Source organism: Trematomus bernacchii, unplaced genomic scaffold (assembly GCF_902827165.1).
Source record: "Trematomus bernacchii unplaced genomic scaffold, fTreBer1.1, whole genome shotgun sequence".
Classification (NCBI taxonomy): Eukaryota; Metazoa; Chordata; class Actinopteri; order Perciformes; family Nototheniidae; genus Trematomus; species Trematomus bernacchii.
Genome location: NW_022987714.1, coordinates 2038537 through 2061756, shown reverse-complemented (window position 1 = coordinate 2061756; position 23220 = coordinate 2038537). Strand labels below are relative to the sequence as shown.

The window sequence follows — 23220 nt, the reverse complement described above, 5'->3', positions numbered from 1 at the left end:
AAGCTGTATATCAATCAAAATGTCTAAACCCATTTTTGGACCATGAAGTGAAAGCTCATAACTTAAACAGTTTAACGTGCGATTGCGATACTCACTTTTAGCCGACCTTCAGGGAAGCAGGTTACACCAGGTGCCGCACAGCTCATCAAGGGGAGGAGACAATGAAAGACAAGTAATTTACGAAATGAAAAACGTTATCATATTGTGATATCCATTTACCAACAGTAGTAAATTCTACAATTTGATCAACAAACCTGGGATTTCTCTGAAGGCTTTGGTGGCGGTCTTGGCTGTAGATATGTGCTCTTCTGCGTTAGATTCATCTGAGATTCTTCCTCTTACCACCAATCAATCCACTCACCTTGGAGACCGGTCTTCAGGACTAAGGAGTATCCTTTTATCAAACCCATCTCGGCAGAGCAGGTCAGTCGTGTGGAACCATTGGACTCTGCCTGTGATACCCATCCTACAGCTATGTCTAGGTCTACAGGAAACGACTCATCCGTACATCCTCTGATGGCTGAGTTTGTCTTACTGATAAATGAATCAATTTATATTAAGTTATAAATTAGATAAACACACCAGGAATAGATTTGTATTTAGTTTATAAATCTATATAAAAGCCATCATGCTTCATTACCTTTTATAACCGTAACAAATGCTCAACATGTGCTTTATTCCTTTCTGAGGAATCTGAATTTTTCAATGAAAGGTCCGACTCGTTCATTTGAAACAAATGATTTATTGATCACTGAACCTCGTCAAGTTTAGAACTTTATGCCTTGGGTTTTTTAGGTGCTCCCTTCTTTCCAGGCTTCTTCTTGGGTTTCAGCATCTTAGCCTTGATCTATAGAGAACGAACAAGATGTCAGTCACAATAAACTTTAAAATGTTAAGATTATGCTTCCAGCTTGAATTGTTAATTTACTTACAGCAGGGTTATGCTTGAGAATAGCATTACGTCTTGCTGTCTTGGCGTAAGGGTTGAGTTTGAGCATTATCCTCAAGTTCTTCAGAGGATTCTTCTTCAGCACTCTGCGGTGGATGTTCTTGCTGCAATGACAAAATAACCCACTCTTAATATGAACTTCTGCTAAACAAAAATGTTGTTAAAGGCTTTTATTGCTCAGGACTTCCATATAATCAGGGATCAGAAACACGGACCGGAAGTAGGAAACTCATCATAGCTCATAAGTTGAAATAAATATAAAGAACTTTAGGCGCTTACCTAGGTGTACGAAGTGCTTTCTGGATCTCCTCACTCTTCAGAATCCTGCTCAAGTCTGTGTTGGTCATCTTGTGCATGGGCAGGCTGAAACAAACAAGACATTTAATTAAACATGTTGAAAATTACAAATCTTTTGATGCTAAACTCTGAACTTCTTTTAATATCACAGAGTTTCAAAAACACGGACCATGAAGTGGAAGCTCATCACAGATCTGATCATAAGCAGTTGTGCTACAGGGAGATTGCTCCTCAAGTACTTACGTGTATCCGGCCTTCAGGGAAGCGGGTTTACGCCATGTTCCGTAAAGGTCATCCAGCTTGCGGAAAGCACTCTCGGTCCAGATGCAGAAGCGTCCAACGTGACCACCAGGGGCGAGCCTCAGGAGGTTCAGTTTGTTCACGTTCTGCAGAGTGATGCCTTCATACAGGAAAATAGCAATTCAGGTTTAATGATCTTGTTTGATTTAAATAGGAATTTGAAGTAAACCAATTTAAAAACATATACAACTGACACCAAAAAAATATATATCCAAAAACATAGGAATAGCTCAACGTTACAAGGAATATATTTTAAGTTTCTAGCACCATTACAAGAAATATATTTTAAGTTTCTAGCACCATCCTGGGCCAGAGGAATTTGAACAATACATCTGTAGGTTTAAGCCAACTTCATAACAGCCATATACCTAACTCTACATTTGTATACCAAACACACCTGGGATATTTCTGAAGGCTTTGGTGACACCACCGTCTTGGTTGTAGATGATGCATGGCCCTCTGCGTTGGATACGTCTGCGGTTCCTCATCTTACCCTTACCGGCACGCATGCGCTGAGAGGCGTAGACCTAAGAAAAGAATGTACATATTTAAATACACATATATAAACAACTACTTAATAAACCCAGAAAAAACGAAAAAAAGAGGCATTACTGGCAGGAGACATTCTGTTTGAAAATGTTAAATTACCTTCTTAATGTCATTCCAGGCCTTGAGCTTCTTCAGCAGAAGCACTGCCTCCTTGGTCTTCTTATAGCCCTCAACTTTGTCTTCAACAACCAGTGGGACCTCTGGAATTTCCTCAATGCGGTGTCCTAAACGTCAAGATAATCATAGTCAACAAAAGCCATCCACAAAAACTTCAGGTGGCTTTGACTTTAGTGTTGCTATAGCTTGCTCAGAAACTCATACTCGTCAATACCTTATGACAGCTTAACGACAGCAGGCCACTGTCACTGTTCACAGGCTCAGACGCAAATTACACCATCATGGCAAGATAAATGCTAAGCTGTATATTAAAGAAAATGTCTAAACCCATGTTTGTCTTCACAAATGTTTTGGAGCTTACCCTTGGCCATTACAAGAGCGGGAATGGCAGTTGCAGCCACGGCAGAGCAGATGGCATAACGCTTCTGGGTTGTGTTGATTCTGCGGTGCCAGCGACGCCAGGTTTTGGTGGGGGCGAACATACGACCTCCACGACACATCTAGACCCAAGTCAAGGAGGTTTTGACAACAACTGAAGTAACACAAGTATTCAAGTTCTAAATACCTGCTCAGACTCAAGGATCGTCAGCCATCTGTGCCAGCATATGACAGCAGGCATACTGTCACTGGTCACAGAGTAAGTCGCAAATTACACCATCATTGCAAGTCTTTTGTGTCAGCTCTTCTAGCTATACTCAAATAAGGTAGAAAAAGCTCAAATTTAGGTTGAAAAGGATACATTTCCAAAAGCACCCTGGCCAGAGCGGTGTGTACCACCACCCCTCACACGAGGGATACGGGCCACAGCTCTTCCTGTTCCCCAGGACTCTGCACTGGTCTGGTGGCCTGAAATAAACACAATCACACAAGTTACATACAAATATACATTTATTTTGTGAATGCATGCAGTCAGGAAACTTTTTATTAAAAATCCTTTAACATGCAAGTTCAAGTCAAATACACACTCACCGGCCAGTTCACTGACTGCATAAGGCTGGCGGCTGTTCTTGCGCATGTTGGTGTGAACGAAATTCACAACATCAGGGCGAATTGGAGCCTTGAACACAGCAGGCATGACAACATTCTTGCCAGAGGATTCTCCTTTCTCGGAGTAAACCGAGATCAGGGGTCGGGCACAAGCCTAGGAAGCAAATTTAACATTGAGAAACAGATCCATTGGGATGACTAATAGAACATGTACACTTGAAACTATGTAGGGTCTTTTAGAGAAATGTAAATAATTTAAACCCGTCTTAAGAACCAGCAAACCCATCTCTTAACATGTGGGGGCCTCAAACTACTTACATTAACTTTAAAACAAGTCTGATACAACTCAGTGCAATTGGTGACATGTCAAATCAAGTGCACCTCGCACTTAACCGAAAGTAGCAGCTCATTAAAGTTTTAGACATTTTCGATTTAGCGTGAAATGTCAGGCTGTTGGCCTTAGCCTAGCCCAAGTGTGCTAACATGAGTTAGCCAGAGAATCATTAAAAGCATTATAGACGGTGTTAACGCAGTTGAAGGCATGCAATTAAGTCTCATGACATTAGCATAAACAAAACAAAACAAAATAGACCCCATTTAACGAAGTGTTATCTGATAGCTGCGTGTAACATATCTAGCACTCAGGCGACAGGCACACGTGTAACTTGGTCTACTGAAGCTGTTCGTCCAAAATGGCTCCTCGTGTTAGCTTCGCTAGCCGAGAGCATTCCATCTCGCTCCACTTTGAACCCGAATTTAAGCTTACCACAGACAATCAATACGGCTTTATTTGACAACTACAAGCACCGAAATTCATTCTAACTTACAGAACAACATTTCCATAGCGATCTGAGGGGTATTTCTTACCATTTTCGTTTATTTATTTTAGGCTCGCCGTGAACCAAGCTCCTTACGGTATGGCGGCCACAGTAAAAAGGAAGTGTGTAAGTCACCCGTAGAGTTTTATGCCTCCGCCTTGACGAGTATCACTTCCGCCGACAGATTATTTTTCACAATTGTCTTGTTTACCGCACGGAAACACACCTGTTACATTTGTAGATTAGTAACAAATTATTGCGTTGCTATTTTAATTTAAAATCACACTGCTAAACAAAACAACCTTAAAGTAAGTAGCTTCAGCGGGGACTATTTCTTTACGCCATGTTGGCGCACAGTGAACGGAAAGCCCGAACTACCTCCTTCGTAAACGTTTCCTACAAAAAACATTATTTAATTTCTATATATTTTACATTTTATTTATGGTTATGTTATATATGCACTACGGCTATTTAATAAAGTCATCCCATTTAAGTGTAAACTGAAAAATAAACTAAATAAAATGATGACCTGTGACCTCATGACGTCAGGACCCAAGTCAGCGCGCGAGTATTAAAAGTAACAACAGTAGCAGCTCAAACTTCACTCTGCTAACTTCTCTTCTATTTTCTGCATGTTATTAGTTCTGTAACAAGTAATCTGTTTTTTTATTTTGCGATGGGCTCAAGGGTGATCTCCAGTGCAAAGGAGTTTTACAATACTCTTCGGTGAGTCTACTTTTGGGTGCTCAACGTTACCAATGTTGCTTGTTTAGCCTTTTTAAGCTAACGTCAGATGAGTGCTAGGCAGTGAATGAACTGTCACCCTTTATGTAGAATAATATTGAATTGCTTAAATTCCATTAACTACCAATCTTGTCGTAAGGTGTGTTTTTTTCGTTTGTTTGAAGGTCTCTCCAAGATCAGGAAAGCAACAATCCATGTATCTATGAGGTATTTCATTATCCCTTAATAAAAATCTGTCGTGTATGTATCTATTAATGATGTTGATAAAGTATCTGATTGATTTCAGGAGGACACTCAAATCTTAAAGATGAATGGAAACAAAATCCCTGTGCTGAATATATACTGTGGAAACCAGCCTGTCTTCATTTGTGAAAAACCTGTGAGTATTCTTAATGTTATTAAGAGATGTTAATGGGTGTCTGCAAATCCTAGACAAGTATCGGTGTGTAATATAAAGAATATATATAAAAATAACTTTAAAACAATATATTAATGGCGATAATTGTATTGTGTAATACAATCCTGCATCATTGTTAAATCAAGGGATATTACTCCAGATACCTGCAGATATCATTTTTGTATATACAATTGTATGATAAGACCTTCCTATTGTTAACCATTGGATCATGTTTGTGTGATGTTCTATTTTTGTGATTTCAAAAGGTTCCAAAAATATATGAACCCGATGATCAACCAATGACTAAAACATCTAACTGCGCTAATGAAGATACTGCTAATGAAGATACTGCTAATGAAGATACTGCTAATGAAGATGATGATGATGAAGATGATGAGGACGATGCCAATTCTCTCCCAGAATTGGGACCACAGCCGCTCACAATAATGAAAGCAAGGTGACCGATTCTAAGAAAACTTCATCTAAATGACACAGATCTAGTGGGTTTGTATAACCCATGTATCAAACACACTGTTGATGACAAACAAAATGTATTTTTTCTTTTTAGGCAGTTGCTGTCTTGGTATACATTATCTCAAAATGCTAATGTATCAGCTGTGGACAACAACCCTGTCTTACACCCGCTGTGGGTGCGATGTGACATGTCGGATCCGGCTAGAACAGCCTGGGTCGGAGCTGAAACCGTCTGCACGGGCAATAAAGTGTCTGCTGTCAAATTGTATTCCATTACCTGCAAGGGTATAACTCAAATGCTTATTTATCAGATAAGTGAATATTTGTTTTTCATTAACTTTGGCAATTGTGCTAATCCGACTTCATTTTTGTTAGGCTCTACTGTGGACAAAAAAGCTCTCATAACCCTGGACGTGCTTAAACAGGAGCACAAGAAAAGGCACCCCCCATCCTCGGTATGAGCATCCTTTCTTGTAATTCAGTGTGAATTAATGTTCATTCACTTTCATCTGTTGATGCTTACAGACAGCGATTAAAGGCAGTGCCAGGTTCAGCTTGTTTGGCTCCACTGTTGTTGAAAACACCACGGTTGAGTCACAGAACAGTGTGACGGTGGATTTCAAATGGAGCCATGTGGAGAGTGTCCTGGAGACCCCTCCCCTGTCCTCTACAGCAACACTGGTAAGCACCAGTAATTCACATTTAAAACATTATCTTCCTTTAACATGAATGCTTACTTTTTATATGTCTAAATTTTATTTTAGTATTCCCATTTCAAATATAGGATAAAGTGATACATGATGTGTACTTGCCTTGTTTATCTTTGTTCACATGCAGAATATCAGAGTTGCCATTGGGGACATGAGGAGCCCGATGTACGAGATGTACAGGGAGCTAGAGTTTCTTCAGGTTTGTGTCCCACATTAATCTGAGGTGAACGACCGTGAGTATCAATATGTAAATAGACAACTAAATATTTAAGATTTCTGTTATTGCAGTCTCTTGCAGATGGTTTAAGAACTGGTGAGACTGAATGGATTGAGCCTTTGGAAAGCACATCAGCTGTAAACCTGACCAAGGCGTTCCTAGAAGGTATCTGTTTTGTTCAATCGAGGCACCTTTATCAGGATTTCATGACAACAGTAGGTTAAGACTGTCTTTGTTTTATTATTCACCCAGAGCTTCAGGGCACTGCAAAGACACTACAGGAAGATGCTGCAAAAACAGCTGAGGTAAGTTAGTGTCAATATCAAGAACTCAAAGGACTTTTTCATTTGACAAGTTCATTAATTTCAGGATAAATAAGATAACTTTCTTGCTTTTCCATATTTTTTAAAAGAACTCAAAGCCGTCGACAGACATGGACACTCCCATTTTCAACTCTTTCTTGGAACGAGGCGATTTGGATTTCGTGGAGCAGCTGTGGGTTCGGATGAGAAAGAGTGAGTCAGTTTGTCAATAAGGAAACTAAATATCACTTGATCTATCATTACAAAGCAGCAGTTCTAACCATTTCCCCCATTTTGTTTTTCATCACAGGTGTGACTTCATATCAAGATATTGGAGACTGCCTGAAATTGGTCACAGAAGCTCTAAGATACGGTTACATCAAACCCTGGGTATGATATGATGCAGAATCAGACAACTGTTTATCAGTGAGAAGAGATTGACGGTTGTGTGTGAAGTTTTTTTCTGTTTTGTTGAATTTCTTTCAGATCCACAGAGACAGCAGCAGCTCTCTCAGTAAGCTCATCCTGCAGTCGTACCACCAGCAGATCGACCACGTGTCTCTCACAGGTGTCACCCCTGTCCACATGCTGCTGGAGATGGGACTGGACAAGATGAGAAAGGATTACATTAACTACCTCATTGGTAACCTCTTACTTATCTGTATAAATGCATGTCATTCAGAGTGTAACAGTCATACTGAGCCTCAGTGCATGAGTCATACAGTCAGGAAACTTTAAATTAAACACACTTTGCTTTGATATTCTTCTATTTTCTACTTTTTTTCTCAGGTGAAGAATTGACAACCCTCAACCACTTGGTAAGCCTAAGACTATTTTACTGACAACCTTTTTTAATTGACTGTCACCAAAGTATTCTAAGTTTGAATATTTTACTCCTTAGTGTTATTTCCTGAGCACTGAGGTTGACCCCCAGGAGCAAGTGATCAGACTCCGGAAACTGCACCACCTGCTGGAAGTAATCATGACCTGCGGTACTTTCCTGGGTCTGCCCTACGACAGACTTTTCCTTCTCACACAGTAAATCAATTTGTCTTCTTCCGCTGATTTTTTGAGTGTGCTAAATGTATTCTGCTAAAGATTAGATTAAAGGTGAAACATTTTTTTCCCCCACAGATCATGTCTGCAGCACTACAAAACATACCCATATGATGAGGAGCATGAATTCAAACTGCAAATCAAACCTGCGCTGATCAGCCATTTCTACCAGAAGTAAGGAATGTAGCCCTTTGCACGGCCAAACAATATAAACAGAAATTAAGTAGGGCTGGGTGATAATAAATAACATTTAAGTTTTAAATAGCAAGCACATACTAACTCAGGTTTCTCAGAAAATCTGATGTGTAATACTTTAAGGCAATATCATTTGAAGATTGTTCAATGAATGAAAGTGTTTATTTTCCCTCATTATTTTCACTTGGAAAAAAATAGGTACATTTTCACTTAAGTTGGTAATTATGAGAACATTTGAAATAATGACAAGAAACTCAATACCTTTATATGTCAGTTATTAATTTAGTAGTTAATTTTTCATCATGTTTCATATAACTTATTGACTTACCAGAAGTCATACTATAGATTTATATATAAGTCTATATTGAGATAGGAAATTATCTATATTGTGATGAAATATTTTGGCCATATCTTACAGCCTTAGAAAAAAGGTAGCAGGGTCCATTTGTAATTTGCATCATGTATGAAGTAAAAAAAAAAAAAGGATTTGAAGTCATTTGTAAGAAGTAAGTCCACTAATATTTGTTGTTGTTTTTATTTTTAACACAATTGCTTCCACACAATTTTGTAATGTGCTCCCAAGTGCGTACCGATCTTCAAATATAGCTGTAGTGTCTGAAATGTAACCAATTCTAACCCTCTGTATCCAAGGTTTTTTGATGAGATCTCCCAACATGCGCTTTAGTGTCAACTGTATAGGTTTAGCAGGGACTATTTTCTGATCCCTCGTGTGTGTGTGTTCCACAGAGAGAACCCAGTGCTGTGGAGGGCCGAGGTGTCCAGTGGCCACGGCTCCCGTGAGGTCCGGACCTCCGTACAGCTGAGTGACAGACCGCTGGTGGATCATGTCGTCTTTGAAGCAGGTGATCCTCACCACTCCAAAATATAGTTCATGCAACATATTAACTCATAATTATCCTAATAAAGTACCGATAACATTAATATTCCTTTTCTGTTCTGTATTTAGATCCAAATGAAACAGTGAATGTGGACAGTGAGGATCCGGCCTTCTTCACCACCATGGTTTGCTGCAGTCTCGTCAACTTTGCATGAGTTTACACACAGAGCACAACTTAACGACAAAGAGGCGTTTATTGTCATTATCTATTTTCTCCTCAGCAATTAACATGTTTTAAATTTGCCATTTGAACTTTCCAGAATACCTTATACCACATCACAAAGTGTATGTTTTTATTAATATACTGTATTATTGTCAATTGTTTTGAAAAAATAAATATAAGTTTTTTTGATGATGTGATTATGTGTGGTTTTCTTATTGCAGTTTTATTATCACATTCACAGATTTTTTTGAATGATCAATAAAGCGGTTGAAAGAGATGATAGCTGAACAACTCAAACCACAAAGTACAATATAACACAAGGGCTGTTTGCAATGGTAATATTCCACAGCAATATTGTAAGAAAATCCCAAAATGCAGCAGGGCTTATCACACTAACCCTAACCCAGTACTACATTCATTATGAAAGGCTCAATAGTCAATCAGTTGTTTTAGCAAACATTGTATGCACATCAAAGTACTTTAATGAAGTCACATATTCGCTTCAAATTCATCTCAAATAATGTATTTATGTTCACACATAATCAATTAAAGAAAAGATGCACTTAAAGCATGTGTATTGATGTTTTTTGATTGTAAACATTTTTTAGTTGCGCCTCCGCAGCAGGAACATGAGGAAGACGGCACTGAGCAAAATGGAGAGAGTGCACACAGTGGGAACCACGATCTCAGTTACCATCTCCATGTGGCTGGTCAAAGGGTCTGCAAAGCACACACACATACACACACATTAACAACTCAGTAGAATGTTGACTATAGTTCAGACATTGCTTATGAAGCGGGGGATAAAGCTCCAGCACAGCACTCAAAGGGTTAATATTTTCCTCCTAAATCAAATCATCTTTTTTCTGAGAGCACAAGTGATTCCTTACCATGTATTAGTCTTAGAATATTGGCAGCAGTACTCCGCTGTTCCTCTAATAAAGAAAGAGAAAGTACTCAGAGTTGATTGACAACACTTTAACCCTTTGAGAACTGCATGCAGATTATGGGGAATATTTCAGAAAGCAGAATTTGTAACATTGCCAGTTTATTGTGAAAGAATCAAATCCCCTGAAATGTAACTTATAAATACCAGTCATCAGCTGGCATTGCTAAATCGTGTTATCACTTTTGAGTTTGGTTTTATAAATCAACTTCCAATGTATGAGACAGTTTAACTGGTATTATGTTGTTTTAGTGAATTTATAATCCTGCTTTGTGAATTACCCCGTGGGCACAAATCCACAGATAAGCAGAGTTTTTGTCAAAGCTGCTGTGAAATCTAAAGGGCTGCTCATGGTTGCAAATGAGATTCAAGCACACTAATACAAGTTTGAATATATGAAGACGTAGTTGCACATAGTACACACAGAGTACATGCTTATTTCAGAGGCATGTTTAAGCGTTAAACTGCAATTATGTTAGTTAATTTGAGAACAACACAATCACAAAGCAACAACACTAAAACTGATATTAAATAATATAAAAAAACATATACCCTCAAGATCTAAACTTCATCATGCACTGGCCAAACCTTTGGCAGTTCTGCATGTTCCTTGGATTTTCTTCTAGCTGGAGGGGCAAACAAAAAAGATATCTCAGATATTCTGTTAGAGAATTGTTTAACTTTGGCTTATACTTCCATTCTTATTCATCTTATAATTTGTCCATGTGTTTTCTGAGGGGCAGCAACACATATTCAAGTCAGATTATAATGAATAATTGATATTATTTACCCTTTTTTTCTATACTATTGGCCAGTTGTTTGATATTTAAGTCAGAATCTTTATTTGTTTACCCCAGCTAGTTCACCTGTAAGACACACTGACCTGCAGCGAGGAGCTGGTTACTGGTGGAACACGTCTCCACTGCCTTCCTCCTCCAGTTTTCAACCTGGAGGTTCACAATGCAATTTCATAAAATACAATGCAATTTCATAAAATAACTGACATTTATTTTGTGGCACATTAGAGCATTATCCAATTCATTTTGGTGGAATATCTTTAAAAGTTTTGTCATGAAAGGAATGGAGGCAGGACTCATTAAGTCTCTTACCTCTCTCTGATTGGGAAATCCATTGGAGCTGATGATGCGTTTGTAAAACTGGACAGAAGCTTTGGGATAACGAGGCTTGTTTTTGTTCCTGAAGTCCACATAGTACAAGCCAAACCTCTCGGAGTAGCCTTCATCCCACTCGAACTTGTCCAGCAGGGACCATGCGGTGTAGCCCTTCACATTGACTCCATCTTTGATAGCTGAGTGAGAGTGAGTTGACCACAAAAATGGGATTGAGCTTTAAATAAATATGCTCCAAATTACCAAACAACAAAGATTTGCAGGTGCTTATATTATAAGCTAATTTACCTTTCAGCATTTCATTGGTGTAGTCTTTGAAGTACTGTATCCTCCAGTCGTCACACAGCTCTGTGCAAAGCATCTTTTCAGAGACTCCATTCTCAGTCACATAAATCATTGGGTTTCCATACTGAGACTACATAGGGAACAAGTCAATATGCAATAAGTTGCTTTTTGTAATGAAAGGCTTAGGCCTACAAGATCATTTCAGCTTCTGCACAACTGTCAATAAGCCTGTTCTGCATCATTCAAATGTAAAGACCATAATTCACCTTGACAAAGTTGAGCAGACGTCTGAAACCCCAAGGCACGGAGTAGAGCCACTCAGAGCCGGGGTCCGGCCAGCGGGGGTCCACCAGCTCCGCCAGGTCCCGGTCAGTGAAGTAGCTGCTGCTGCTACGAGCTGAGGGGTGGTTCTTCTGGGTGATGTAGCGGGTGGTGAAGTGACCGACGCCCAGGAAGTCACACGTCCCCTTGATGTAGCTCTTCTCCTGAGGGGAAAAACTGGGCAGACGGGACGTCCCGAGGCCCTGCTGGACACTCTTCCTACCTGCACACACAAGCAGCGGTGGGATGTAATTGAGTATATTTACTCAAGTATACATTTGAGGATCTTGCAATTTACCTGAGTATTTCCATTTGTATACAATGTTTTCCTCTTACTCCACTACATTTCAGAAGTAAGTATGACAATTTGTACTCTACTACATTCATCTGACCTAAGATACTAGTTAATTTGCAGACTACGATTTTAACTTCACCACAATTGATTATTTCATAAAACATGACGACAATGCATTATGTTTATGTGTTTTGTTCATTAAATATATGAAAAAACGCAACAGCATACAAAATAGTTCAAATCAGTTCCACCTAGACTGATTATTGTGAATTTTTTACAACATGAATGAATCAGTTATAATAAAATGAATGAATAATAAAAATACAATATAGTAATACACACAAAAGTGTATTTTCTGTTACTTGTATTTATACTTGTATTTTAAATGCAACTTGTTTTCAAGTACTTTGACCAACTGATATTGCAACTTTTAATGAAGTAAAGGATCTGAACACTTATTCCACCAGTGCAAACAAGTACTAGTAAGTTCATTCCCAAATCACCAATATAACACCCGGATTCAAGATGTTAAATATTGAACCTACCAATAAAGTCTTTCATCACTTGAGGGTAGTCTCCATGAAAGATGGGTGTGGCAAACCAGCCCAGGTAGAACTGGACGTATCTCTCAGCTGCTTCGATGTCTTTCTGGTTGGTGATATCCACCGGCTCCCCCCAATCTCCAGACAGAGAGATGCCCACCAGACCTGCACATGCAAACAGCAGCACTCAACACTCAGACAGAAAGTACTGTTGAGAGGCAAATAATGAACTTGAGTTTGACCCTGTTTACCTTTTTGTTTTGCCCTCCACTGTGTATCATAAGTGTGCCAAACTTTAGCATGTGCCTATATGAAAAAGGGATGATTATTTTAGACATGATTTACATTTCAAGTGGCACATGCATTGCTAAGTGTTATTGATAAGTGAATATTCATGAATTCTCCTACCTTGATTATGTGATGTGCAGCTTTGTATGCGCCTGTTCCTCTCAGCCTCAGACCAGGAGCGTGCTCACCGGTCTCATAGCCTTCCACTGCTACAGACTAAATGAAAAATGTTAGCAGATTATTAGTCTGAGAACAACAGTAGTTCAATTCAAAGGTAATAAACTAATCAAAGCTATACTATGTCAAAAAGAACATGTGAGGCAGGTGTCAATGATACACCTGCAAATCCTTTATATTGAACCTACCCATGGATTGTTGAAAGTCATCCAGTACTTGATTCTGTTTCCAAATCTTTCGAAGCACAGGTTGGCAAATTCATTGAAATGATTGACCATGCTTATATTCTGCCATCCACCATATCTCTCTTGTAAGAACTATAGGACAAAAAGAGTGCAGTAACTCAGTAAAGAAGAATTGTGCTGTGATGCAAGATGATTGAAGGTTTATGAACGTCTTGGATACCAACCTGTGGCAGATCCCAGTGATACAGAGTTACAATGGGAGTGATCTTGTTCTCCAGCAGGTGGTCAATCAGCTCGTTATAGTACTGTATTCCTTTTTCATTTATATGGTCAGCTGCAAATAATAAAATGTTATGTAATCTTTGAGTTTTTTATATTTGACACAGGAAATAATATGTGCCGGTTCAGTTCAGAAATACTTGAATTAACAGCAAGTGACTCACACTTTATGCCAGTGGGGATGAGTCGAGGCCAGGATATGGAGAAGCGATAGTGGTTAAGCTTCAGCTCCTTCATCAGACCAACATCATCCTGAACAACACACACGGAGTGAAATATTTAGATTTCCTTTCCCCCCCTCTGTTCTCTCCATATCTCTTTGATAATCCCACCTTGATTTTGTGGTAGCCCTCACAAGATGAGTCCCCGGTGTCATTTTGTTGGATTCTGCCTTTCTTATGACTGAACACGTCCCAGATGCTCAATCCTTTACCATCTTTGTCCCAGGCTCCTTCTGTTTGATAGGCTGAACCGCCGGCACCCCACGAAAATCCTATTAAGCACATATGAACAGTTAGGAGGTAATATGAACAGCTCTTAGGAGGTATAATATCACCACTTATTAGTTCATTATAATGCACTAACTCCATCCTACTGGAGAAAAAGGTTGTGTTTACCAGCTGGAAAAGTGCCATAATAGAAGGAGCCGTGGTCGTTCTTTGTCCAGTCGAAGTCCTCAGCCGAAGACAGACACAGCACCAGCACAAACACATGACACACACTGATCGCACAGCGGGGCAGCATGGTACTCCTGAGCCTGCAGCACAGTCACTGTCTGGTTCTGCTCCAGTCCCTCACTTACGTCTGCACACAAAAGAGAATCATTTAGCATCACCTCTGAATCACTATTACAAGTCAGGTAGCAAACATGTAATTTCATCAAAACACATATACTGTACACACATGCTTATGCCCCTCTTTTCAAAAATGTTGATAAAAGTTGAACTAGTAACAGAAAAAAATCTTGATATAATCTCAATTAACTACCATCAAACTGTCTCTAAAAGCATACAATCTGATAGACTATGGGGGGTCCCGCATCCCCAAATAGCCCCTTTCAAACTCAATGGAGTGTGAGCTCATCGTGCTGAGGTAGACAGATCCCATACAAACTATGGTTTTCCCCTCTGTAAGCAAAGTTAATGTTAGCGGGGGGGATATATTTACAGTGCACAATCACATGACATTGGACCAACCTTTGCCCACATATAGACCATATGTGAATTTGGGAAATGCATTAACCTCACCATTAGACAATAGTAAAATATTTAATGCTATTTGTCACATTGTCAATTTTAATGTCCTTGGGTCTCTTGAAAGGCGCTATAAAAATTGAAATTATTATTATTATTATTAATGTCAATGTAAAGTCCTCACAACTAAACAAACCCAATTATCTTACATTAAATAAATAATAAATAATGAGCATCATATCACAATACTTTCGTCTTATAAGTCGGCAATCAATTTAATGATAGCTTCATCATATAATGCAGAATTGACGCATTGCTGTATGATACAATTTGTCATTTAAAATCATCATTTTAAGAATCTAAAGCTCATGGAATTATGAACACTCATTGAAAAACACACATTTTACCTTAGTTTTCTCAGATTATTTCTCACTAAAACATTTTTGTGTAGGTATTATTTTTTATATAACAAATATGAATAGTATTTTTAGTCATTTATTTTAAATCACTAGCTAAATCAATCATAAATCCATCAACCATCACTCCAATCTGATTCACAGCATATGAATTATGTCTAATTACCTGCGTACTTTAAGAAGAGTTCATTTGCAGCAGGTGTGTACCTGTGTGAATGGGAGCTCTCCTGGAACAGCCGCCCACGTAGAAAGCTGTATATATCTATCGCTGCGTTCTCTATTGTATGTTCCTGTTGTAGCACCACCCTTCTCCAGAGCTGTCCGTGCTGTCAGTGTCAAAGCTGGCCTTATTGTGAGGCTCGCCGTATTGTTTTAGCTGTTTAGAAAATGCTGAATGGTTTGCTAGAGGAAAGTGTTTGCACTGCATAACCCATTCGCCTGGATCAGGTTAGGACAATTAAATAGGTATAACCTAAATTGAAAATAACATGAATCTGCTTATTGCCCATATGTATGCATGGCAACTTAGAAAAACGATACTGTATGATGCGAAGAATGCTTGTGTATAACTAGAAGTGTGTTATAGTAAAAATCAGTCAGATGAAACGTATGCAAAACATTTTATTTTGTGCTTACAATTATCATTTCTTGCATAATGTATATGTACTATCTTCTTATATGGCCCAGCCACACATTTTAATGCTAATCCTCAAAATGCACAATATGTCTAGTAAGCTATAAGCAGCTAATAACACTGTCTTACTGCATTTCAGATAGACCTTTTTCACAACATTTGACAAATAAATTCTTATGTGGTTTGTTGTGCCTTAAACCAGACCAAGGAGGGTACTGTTAGCACCACTCATCATTACACTGTAACTGTTACTCACTCCATTCAAATAAATTAAACTGTATAAGTGATAAACAGGTGAACAAATGAACATATGTCTGTTAACATGTGGTTCTTCTTCAGTGGTGCAAATAGTTAAGCTCCATGAGACACTGAGAATCTCAGTAATCATCATCCTCGTCATCGTCATCAGGGCCAGACCCAATCTCAATGTCATCTTCTTCGTCATCCTCTTCATCTTCCTCCTCATCGTCCTCCTCCTCCATATCAAAATCTATAGCGGCATTCAGTAGCAGTTTGGTTTGATTGATCTCGCCCTCATCATCGAGGTTAATATGAACCTGAAACAAAGTCAAAGTGAGAATGCATAACTAGCTAGAGCAGTTTAGAGACTTCTTTTGCCCAATGATTCTTTGTAGGTATAGCTTCATGTGCCTTAAAAGTAATGACTAGAAGAAAAAAAATGTTAAGCTGACGGATGAAATGAAATCAAAAAGTGTAATGAAATACTAGTGTACAGTGCACGAGTAGTATAGAGGCATTTCATATTTACTGTTTTAATCATCGATTGTCTAGACAAGGCCTATAAAACCATTAATAACGGTCTCAGTGTATTATCCAGTAATTCAATATGTACATTGGCAGTGGCTCAGTCAGTAGGGGCTTGGACTGTGAGCCGTAGGGTCGCCGGTTCAAGTCCCCGACCAGACCTAAAAATGGAGTGTGGACTGCTACTTGGAGAGGTCCCAGTTCACCTCCTGCCCTGCCGTGGTGCCCTTGAGCAAGGCACCGGACAACCCCCTCCCCCCCCCCACTCCCATTGCTCCCCGGGCACTGTACAATAGCTGCCCACTGCTCCTAGTACTAGACTCCTGGTAATAGGATGGGTTAAATGCAGAGAACACATGTCACTGTGTTTGCTGTGTGCTCTGCATGTGTGACCATTAAAGAGGGTTTCCTCCCTCCCAATATTATATTACAAGTTTCTTAAAAAGGGTACATACATTATGTTTATAAATTAAATTAAATCATAAAAACAAAAACAGTCCTAAAATGTTATAGCCTTTGCGTGAAACATAATAATCTGATTATTCGTCACAATTGAAGGCATTTTAATCAACCCAATAAACTCAGCAACATTTCTGTTAGCCAAATAGGATTACATGGCTATGTATAACTTAGTCGTTCTGATGTAAATTTAGGTGATAAAGTAATCAGATTACGGCAACTCACATAAACAAGTTAGCCAATTTCCTGTCTTAACATTATTACTCGAAGTAACATGGTTTATGTGTGGATTTAAATCGGAGAGGTTATGCAGGCCTGCAAACTGTAACACCCCAAGCTTACAGTAGTGTTGTGTAGTAAAACATAAGTTATCTTCATTTTCAATAAAACAACTGAAGTGTGAAATTATCAGAAAACACAGGCAAAAATATGATTGTGACCTGTGCACATTTAGCAGGGTTGTGCCTGATGTGACAGGGATTACCTCAGCTTCTGGGGAAGATCGTTCAGAGGCTCCTTCTTCTGTTTGTGCACTAATGATAGATTTTAAAGCCCCCTCTTCGAACTGAAACACAGAGCAAACACATAAAATATAAATCAGATTTACCACAAACACAAGCACAAACCTCTACACTCATTGTGGACTCTCTCACTCACCTTCAGCCTGTTCAGTTGGTCTTGGAGCATGACTTTGATTTTGAGGAGTGTCTCCTCTTCCTTCTTCAACTCCTGCAGACGGCTGTGCATCTTTACTGGTTCTGCTGCAGTCAGACCATTCCTCAACACTGAAAGGGAAGAGATAGGTTGTCATGGTTACAGTGTTATGTCAGATTTTATATCCATTACAAAGTGGATAGGGGTGGCAACGTTTTCAAGTCTTCAAAATGCCCTACTTATTTATTTTATTTGACAGAAAGTCACTTTACTCAACCTCCAATGATGCAAACATTTAGATAATATACAGTTTCAAACTGTTCCTGTCCCATTTATTAGGATTTCATTGAAAAATATGACAATTCATTAACTCTACTCAGCAGCTTCCATCAAATGTAACGCTAGTTTGCTAAACGTTAAATATAGTACGAGCTACTATCGCATGTAGTTAAGTACAGGTTGTGTAAAATAACACATCTAAAAAAGGTAACTGTATTGTTTAGTTGCTGCTCGCTACGAACAACATGTTGTATAATAACGTTAGCGGTACCCCAAATATATCCTTTTCACAAATGCAAAATAAAACCCAATTCAAGATTATTACCTTTATTTATAAGTCCTGCCTACAGCTCCATATTAACGTCCAAATAGGTGTTGAACGAAGATATTGTGCTTACGAGAGCTTTTGTTTTGAATACTGATAAGTTAGCTGTTATGCTACAGATACCGTTACGAGCTAAAGTTTGGTTCCTGTGGTCATGATGTCATATCCGGACTTTTGGTAACGTTTAAAGCTATCGGAAATGTAAAACTTCTGGCTGGAGAGCTAACAATGTGTCATCACTTTCAGGACTAAGTGTCTTAATTAAAATGAGTGCTGGCGAGATGAAGCCTTATGAAGCTTTAAAGCTTTCCAGCCAATTGGTTCGCAAAAGGGTTCATCATCTCATGTCTCATGAGGCTTAATTTGAGCACAAACCCCCCTGTTGGTCAAAGGGTGTAAAACAGGCAGATATATTCCAACAGTGTGATCTTTCGAGTTTCCAAGTAAAGCAAGCCTTAGAATAACTAAACAATTAACATACAATCATATTTTCATGTAATCAATTTGTATCAATATTGTATATATTCCTGTTGAATGATTGTGATTGAAAAGCCTAAGGAGGCTGGGAAACATTGCATTATTCCTTAATAATATTCGTAATAATAATTAAATTGAATTCAATCAAATTGAAAAAAAAAATTCAGAAAGTCTAAACAAACAACATCAAAGAATATATTTATTAACTCCGGGCGACGCCCATAAATGATTAAAATTGATAAAATATTAATAATACTTAAATAAATAATAATAAAAACAATAATGATAATATAAATAAAAAATTGAAATAAATACATAAAAATGAATAACAACACAAAATAAAATAATATAAATACATGACAAAAAAATGATTATAATAAAACAATTATGATAACAAATACTACGCTTCGCATGTTCAAGGAAAAATAAATCACTTCACACATCTCCTAACACTTCCCCTGGTGGTTTTACTACCCTAATAATCTGTTAAAGGTATAAAGGCTTTTGCGTCAGGGATTTGTTTTAAAGTGTATTTCATTCTTATTTTCATTAGCCTACTTTATTTTTGTAGTTTTAGTAAAACGTTTTTTTTTTCATATTAAATATCTTTATATCTTTTTTCAAGTTGTTATGGTTGTATTATCTATTTCATTGTCATTTTATTTGATTATTTAAATTTGTATAATTAGAATAGATTTTTTTGGGGGCGTCTCCCCATAGATATATATGTTTATATAGATATAAATAGATAGATATAGATAGATATATATGTTTATATATATCTATGCGTCTCCCTACTGTTATTATATTTTGAATTATTATTTTATTGTTTTTGTATATATTTAATTTTTGAGACTGAGGTTAGGACCGCCTACCTCATTAGCATACGGACACAGAAATATACAAGTAAATAAATGTAAGAGAACATTTCATTAATTTGTTTCAATATGTATTTATTTATTCATTCATGTATTTATTTCCACATTTATTTATTCGTCTATTTATTTATTCCTGTATTTATTCATTTAGTGCCGTATTTATTCATACATGTGTTCATATATTTATTTATGCATTCATTTATAGGCTACATCAGGTTCCGTCCTCCATATAAGTGAGGGTCTGAGTTATCTTAATCAATACACGCTTCACCAAAAACTTCCTGGTTTACTCGAACCACGCTCCGAACCGTTCTTATTATATATCCATGGCTCCGAAGCTTCGGCGCAGTACGTAACATCACTACTTAAAATCCCTCAACAAAAAACATTGGTGACAAGAGGTTTGCATTTAATCATTTGGACAGTTAATGCAGTGAAATAAATTAACCTCAACGCGTCCTTAATAAACGACTTCACGAGAGGCACCTAAACGCAGCACTACTGGAAAAGGAACTTTTATTTTGGCGCCATCTTGTGGTCAAGCAGCGGTAACGGCCGCCTTGCCCTTTGAGGAGAAAAAGTCAGATTATTTGAGCAAAGTTTGAACAAAACGTGGAGACACGGTGAAAAAAAGAAACCCATCACATTTGTTTGTTACAAGTTCCCGAGCCGAGTTCGTGGAGCACACGATCCAACATGTTATGGCTCAGCTTGATTTCATGTAAGTACCCTGTGGTCGTGTGACCAGGTGGACAAATAACGTTAGTTAGCTAGCGGGCTAATGAACCTGTATTAATGCAGGTATTTCTTTCTAGTCGGTTATCAATGGCCATCCACCCTTTCCAAAGAGAGGTTTGAAGTGGCAGGTGTCAACTTTACGGCTCTAGGAAGCCTAATTTGTAACAAATGTAGTTCATGGTGTTAGTCTCCCTCATAAAACATAAGGGTCACACTTTTGGAAGGCAAATAGGCCTTAAAAGAGAGGCCTGGTTGCCACTCCACTAGGCTATATGCAAAGTGTACATTTGCTTTCTAGCTGGAGTAACTGCAAGTAATGGCTTTAGTTTATGATTAGCAATACTAACATTGAGTGAAACTTGACAACTAAAGTTTGCAGGATATTTATGACAATTTATGCAAGAGTTTCTCAGCATTTGAAGGGAGCTAGGATTGTTTTCATGGTACAGAAACAGCTACGATTTCCATGTCTTGTGTGACAGTGATGGAGCAGCCCTCCATGTTTATTCAAGTATCTGAGCTGCCCCATAAGCAAATATTCACCAGTCTTGCATATTACCTAGGAAGCATGAGAGTCTCTCTTAAATCCCCAAACCCCCATTATACTGAAAGAAAAGCAAAGTGTAGATAACGAATTCACTGAAAACTCAAATAAATCACAGATGGAACTCATTGATGTGAACAAGATCTGAAACGGCTCTTAATCAGTCTTCAAAAATGTTAGAAGAGCCCATTAGGTTCTTTATAGGATTCCTTGGCTAAGTCCCTCCAGATGTTTGCATTGATAATCACAGCACGCAGGCAGGACTGGAGACTAACAATGGAGCCCAGCCAAAGAGAGAGACAGAGCCTAGCCGTCCCTGTTCACACACACATGAAAACAAGACTACTGCAGGATGTAGGAGTCCTTAAATGTTTCTCACCAAGTGCCTTCTTTTGGTTTCAAAAACCCTGGTCACTACAATGTGATGAAATTGTAAAATGTGTAGAATTTGTTCAAGTTATTGCTCGACAGATTATGGAATGGCTTTATTCTAAATATCCTCTCACCAAAATACGTACATTATTTACCCAAAGATTGACTTGGTAATAACATGTTTTAGTTTTTTTTTTTATCACAATTGGATGTAGCTCACTAATAACCCTTCTGGCACTTATATGAATCTTAATGGCCCTCCTGTCTGAATCTGTCGCTCCTTTTTTTGTAAACTGCACTGCTTGAATTTGTGTCCCATAATTTCACTTTGTAGAAATACTGTATGTTGCCTGTGCTTTAGGTGAGAAGCAGCAGCTGTCCAGCGCCCCACAGTGCCCCCGCTAGAGACCCAGGATGCCTCCAGATATAACACAGCAGCGCAGATAATGTGAGGTGCCAAGAGAGTGTCCTCATGTGTCTCTGCTACAGGTTTGATATCAATTACACCTGTCAATACTGCTTTGAAATGTGCTACACTGATCCGTGCTGCAGACATGCGTGTGCCAATATATAGATTTATAGTACCTCGTCATTTCTTTTGAGAATGATTGCACTTCTGTATCCTTCAATGTCAGAATAATTTAAGAAGGGCACATTCTTTTTAAATCCTCCAGTACATGACATTTAATGACTACTATTCAACAAAAGAATGAACCCCTTATGCAGAGGCGAAATGAAACATTTGAAACCCAGCAGGTATTTCCAAAATACAAGATGTATCCCCATAAAACTGTTAAACTGCTACTTAGAGGAAAAAGTCAAAATTGGAATCCATTAGGTTTGTGTTGGTCAACTCATGGACTAATTGACTGTTCATTACAGCACTGTACATTTGCCGTGTTGTGGTATGTCACCGTGTACAAGAACATTATTGTTATGAGAGCCGAGCACATAGTGAGCCTTGGGAGGGTGAAACTGGAGCTGTGTGTCAGTGTAGTAGAGACCTCAAGGATTTGGGGGTCAGACGAAAAGGTGCTCGGAGGCCTGCTCCCCACTATCGCAGCTGCCACCCCCCCAGCACAGACACGAGGGGCCCCACTCCGGCATGAGGGTTTTACTTGGAGTTGGTTTCAGCAGCTTGAAGGTGGCTAATACTATACAGTTAGCACTCTGCTCCTGAGAGCTACAGTTGCTTTTTCCTTGTCATCACGGAGACTCTGTTGCTGCTACATTGCAATTTCCCAACAATCAAAGGTCTCTTATGCAGGGGCTTGAGCCCGGTGCTGAGGGCCGGTGGCAGCTGAGGCCGGGGCCCGGTCGCCCTGCGAGCGATGCTGCTGCAGCGTTTGAAGGTGCTCCCACCGTCTGAGGAATGCAGCGCTGGGCGTGTTGGATGAGGGGCCTCCCAAAAGGGAGAGGAGGAAAGGAGGCAGGCAACACAGAGAGAAAGAGAGAGGGGGGGGGGCTGACCTTTGAACAGAGCCGTCAGGAAGTTATGACTCAATTCTCAATCGTGGCAGTAAAACACAGAGAAAGAGCATGGAAATAGAGGAGGGATGAAAGATGGAGCAGGAGAGAGGGAGGTAAGACGATGATACAGAGTGTAAGGTGAGGCCCGGAGAGATAAGATTGTAAAACAGCAGTGGAGCGTTTGTGGAGTCGATGGGGTCGGTGAGTCACCGGGGAATCTGGGGCTCTATGCAATCACAGCTGAGCAAAACCAGATCATGGCCGGCACTGCTTGTCATTCGTCTCCAGTTCAAGAACGAGGCAACCAGCCCAGCAGAGCCTGGCCCTGAAATGAGTTTGTGTGCAACACAGTTGAACATTTTGGTGGAAAGTAACAAGGAACATTTACTCAAGTA

General features: G+C 38.9%; 4 protein-coding genes, 3 non-coding genes and 1 pseudogene across 8 annotated transcripts; 1 reads left to right on the top strand and 7 right to left on the bottom strand.

Annotated features, from left to right (window-relative positions):
* Nucleotides 1-722: 722 nt before the first annotated feature.
* rpl4 (ribosomal protein L4) lies at nucleotides 723-4159 on the bottom strand. The gene is made up of 10 exons (XM_034141461.1): nucleotides 4067-4159; nucleotides 3182-3353; nucleotides 2952-3058; nucleotides 2574-2712; nucleotides 2195-2319; nucleotides 1944-2073; nucleotides 1490-1646; nucleotides 1229-1312; nucleotides 933-1053; nucleotides 723-847 (listed from the first exon to the last, which is right to left on the bottom strand). Exons 1-10 carry the CDS (start codon nucleotides 4067-4069, stop codon nucleotides 776-778), a joined length of 1110 nt encoding a protein of 369 aa, XP_033997352.1. The 5' UTR covers nucleotides 4070-4159; the 3' UTR covers nucleotides 723-775.
* LOC117491987 lies at nucleotides 1123-1190 on the bottom strand (annotated as a pseudogene).
* Nucleotides 1370-1441, bottom strand: LOC117491984. The gene has a single exon (XR_004556808.1). It is a non-coding gene; the product is annotated as a small nucleolar RNA SNORD18 (small nucleolar RNA).
* LOC117491999 lies at nucleotides 2400-2499 on the bottom strand. The gene has a single exon (XR_004556813.1). It is a non-coding gene; the product is annotated as a small nucleolar RNA SNORD16 (small nucleolar RNA).
* LOC117491998 lies at nucleotides 2779-2877 on the bottom strand. Its single transcript, XR_004556812.1, has one exon. It is a non-coding gene; the product is annotated as a small nucleolar RNA SNORD16 (small nucleolar RNA).
* Nucleotides 4160-4584: 425 nt separating the features above from the next.
* zwilch (zwilch kinetochore protein) lies at nucleotides 4585-9362 on the top strand. 2 transcript variants are annotated; one of them, XM_034141699.1, is made up of 18 exons: nucleotides 4585-4743; nucleotides 4926-4968; nucleotides 5048-5140; nucleotides 5425-5615; nucleotides 5727-5917; nucleotides 6008-6087; nucleotides 6158-6313; nucleotides 6470-6541; nucleotides 6631-6724; nucleotides 6812-6864; nucleotides 6972-7074; nucleotides 7172-7251; nucleotides 7348-7504; nucleotides 7651-7679; nucleotides 7763-7899; nucleotides 7996-8091; nucleotides 8860-8975; nucleotides 9080-9362. In XM_034141699.1, exons 1-18 carry the CDS (start codon nucleotides 4694-4696, stop codon nucleotides 9163-9165), a joined length of 1827 nt encoding a protein of 608 aa, XP_033997590.1. In that variant the 5' UTR covers nucleotides 4585-4693; the 3' UTR covers nucleotides 9166-9362. The 2 variants fall into 2 exon arrangements, with proteins under 2 accessions (XP_033997590.1, XP_033997591.1); XM_034141700.1 differs by having other exon boundaries at nucleotides 4901-4968.
* Nucleotides 9363-9777: 415 nt separating this feature from the next.
* lctlb (lactase-like b) lies at nucleotides 9778-14365 on the bottom strand. The gene is made up of 13 exons (XM_034141370.1): nucleotides 14239-14365; nucleotides 13954-14114; nucleotides 13786-13873; nucleotides 13567-13676; nucleotides 13346-13474; nucleotides 13101-13196; nucleotides 12944-12998; nucleotides 12696-12857; nucleotides 11801-12078; nucleotides 11538-11664; nucleotides 11229-11428; nucleotides 11003-11066; nucleotides 9778-9893 (listed from the first exon to the last, which is right to left on the bottom strand). The coding sequence occupies exons 1-13, from the start codon at nucleotides 14363-14365 to the stop codon at nucleotides 9778-9780; spliced, it is 1713 nt and encodes a 570-aa protein (XP_033997261.1).
* Nucleotides 14366-15833: 1468 nt separating this feature from the next.
* snapc5 (small nuclear RNA activating complex, polypeptide 5) lies at nucleotides 15834-18514 on the bottom strand. The gene is made up of 4 exons (XM_034141372.1): nucleotides 18347-18514; nucleotides 17746-17873; nucleotides 17573-17653; nucleotides 15834-16421 (listed from the first exon to the last, which is right to left on the bottom strand). Exons 2-4 carry the CDS (start codon nucleotides 17833-17835, stop codon nucleotides 16242-16244), a joined length of 351 nt encoding a protein of 116 aa, XP_033997263.1. The 5' UTR covers nucleotides 17836-17873; nucleotides 18347-18514; the 3' UTR covers nucleotides 15834-16241.
* Nucleotides 18515-23220: the final 4706 nt, after the last annotated feature.

Coding starts and splice junctions, on each gene's coding strand:
- rpl4 (XM_034141461.1), bottom strand. Junction 2,320..2,573: donor CGCTCTTGTAATGGCCAAGG/GTAAGCTCCAAA, acceptor CTTGACGTTTAG/GACACCGCATTGAGGAAATT. Junction 2,074..2,194: donor CCTGGAATGACATTAAGAAG/GTAATTTAACAT, acceptor TTCTTTTCTTAG/GTCTACGCCTCTCAGCGCAT.
- zwilch (XM_034141699.1), top strand. CDS start 4,694: ATGGGCTCAAGGGTGATCTCCAGTGCAAAGGAGTTTTACAATACTCTT. Junction 7,680..7,762: donor TGACAACCCTCAACCACTTG/GTAAGCCTAAGA, acceptor TTTACTCCTTAG/TGTTATTTCCTGAGCACTGA. Junction 7,900..7,995: donor AGACTTTTCCTTCTCACACA/GTAAATCAATTT, acceptor TTTCCCCCACAG/ATCATGTCTGCAGCACTACA.
- lctlb (XM_034141370.1), bottom strand. CDS start 14,365: ATGCTGCCCCGCTGTGCGATCAGTGTGTGTCATGTGTTTGTGCTGGTG. Junction 13,197..13,345: donor TGACTTTCAACAATCCATGG/GTAGGTTCAATA, acceptor TTTTTCATTTAG/TCTGTAGCAGTGGAAGGCTA. Junction 11,665..11,800: donor GTCTGCTCAACTTTGTCAAG/GTGAATTATGGT, acceptor TTCCCTATGTAG/TCTCAGTATGGAAACCCAAT.
- snapc5 (XM_034141372.1), bottom strand. CDS start 17,835: ATGCACAGCCGTCTGCAGGAGTTGAAGAAGGAAGAGGAGACACTCCTC. Junction 17,654..17,745: donor ACCAACTGAACAGGCTGAAG/GTGAGTGAGAGA, acceptor TCTGTGTTTCAG/TTCGAAGAGGGGGCTTTAAA. Junction 16,422..17,572: donor GATCTTCCCCAGAAGCTGAG/GTAATCCCTGTC, acceptor ACTTTGTTTCAG/GTTCATATTAACCTCGATGA.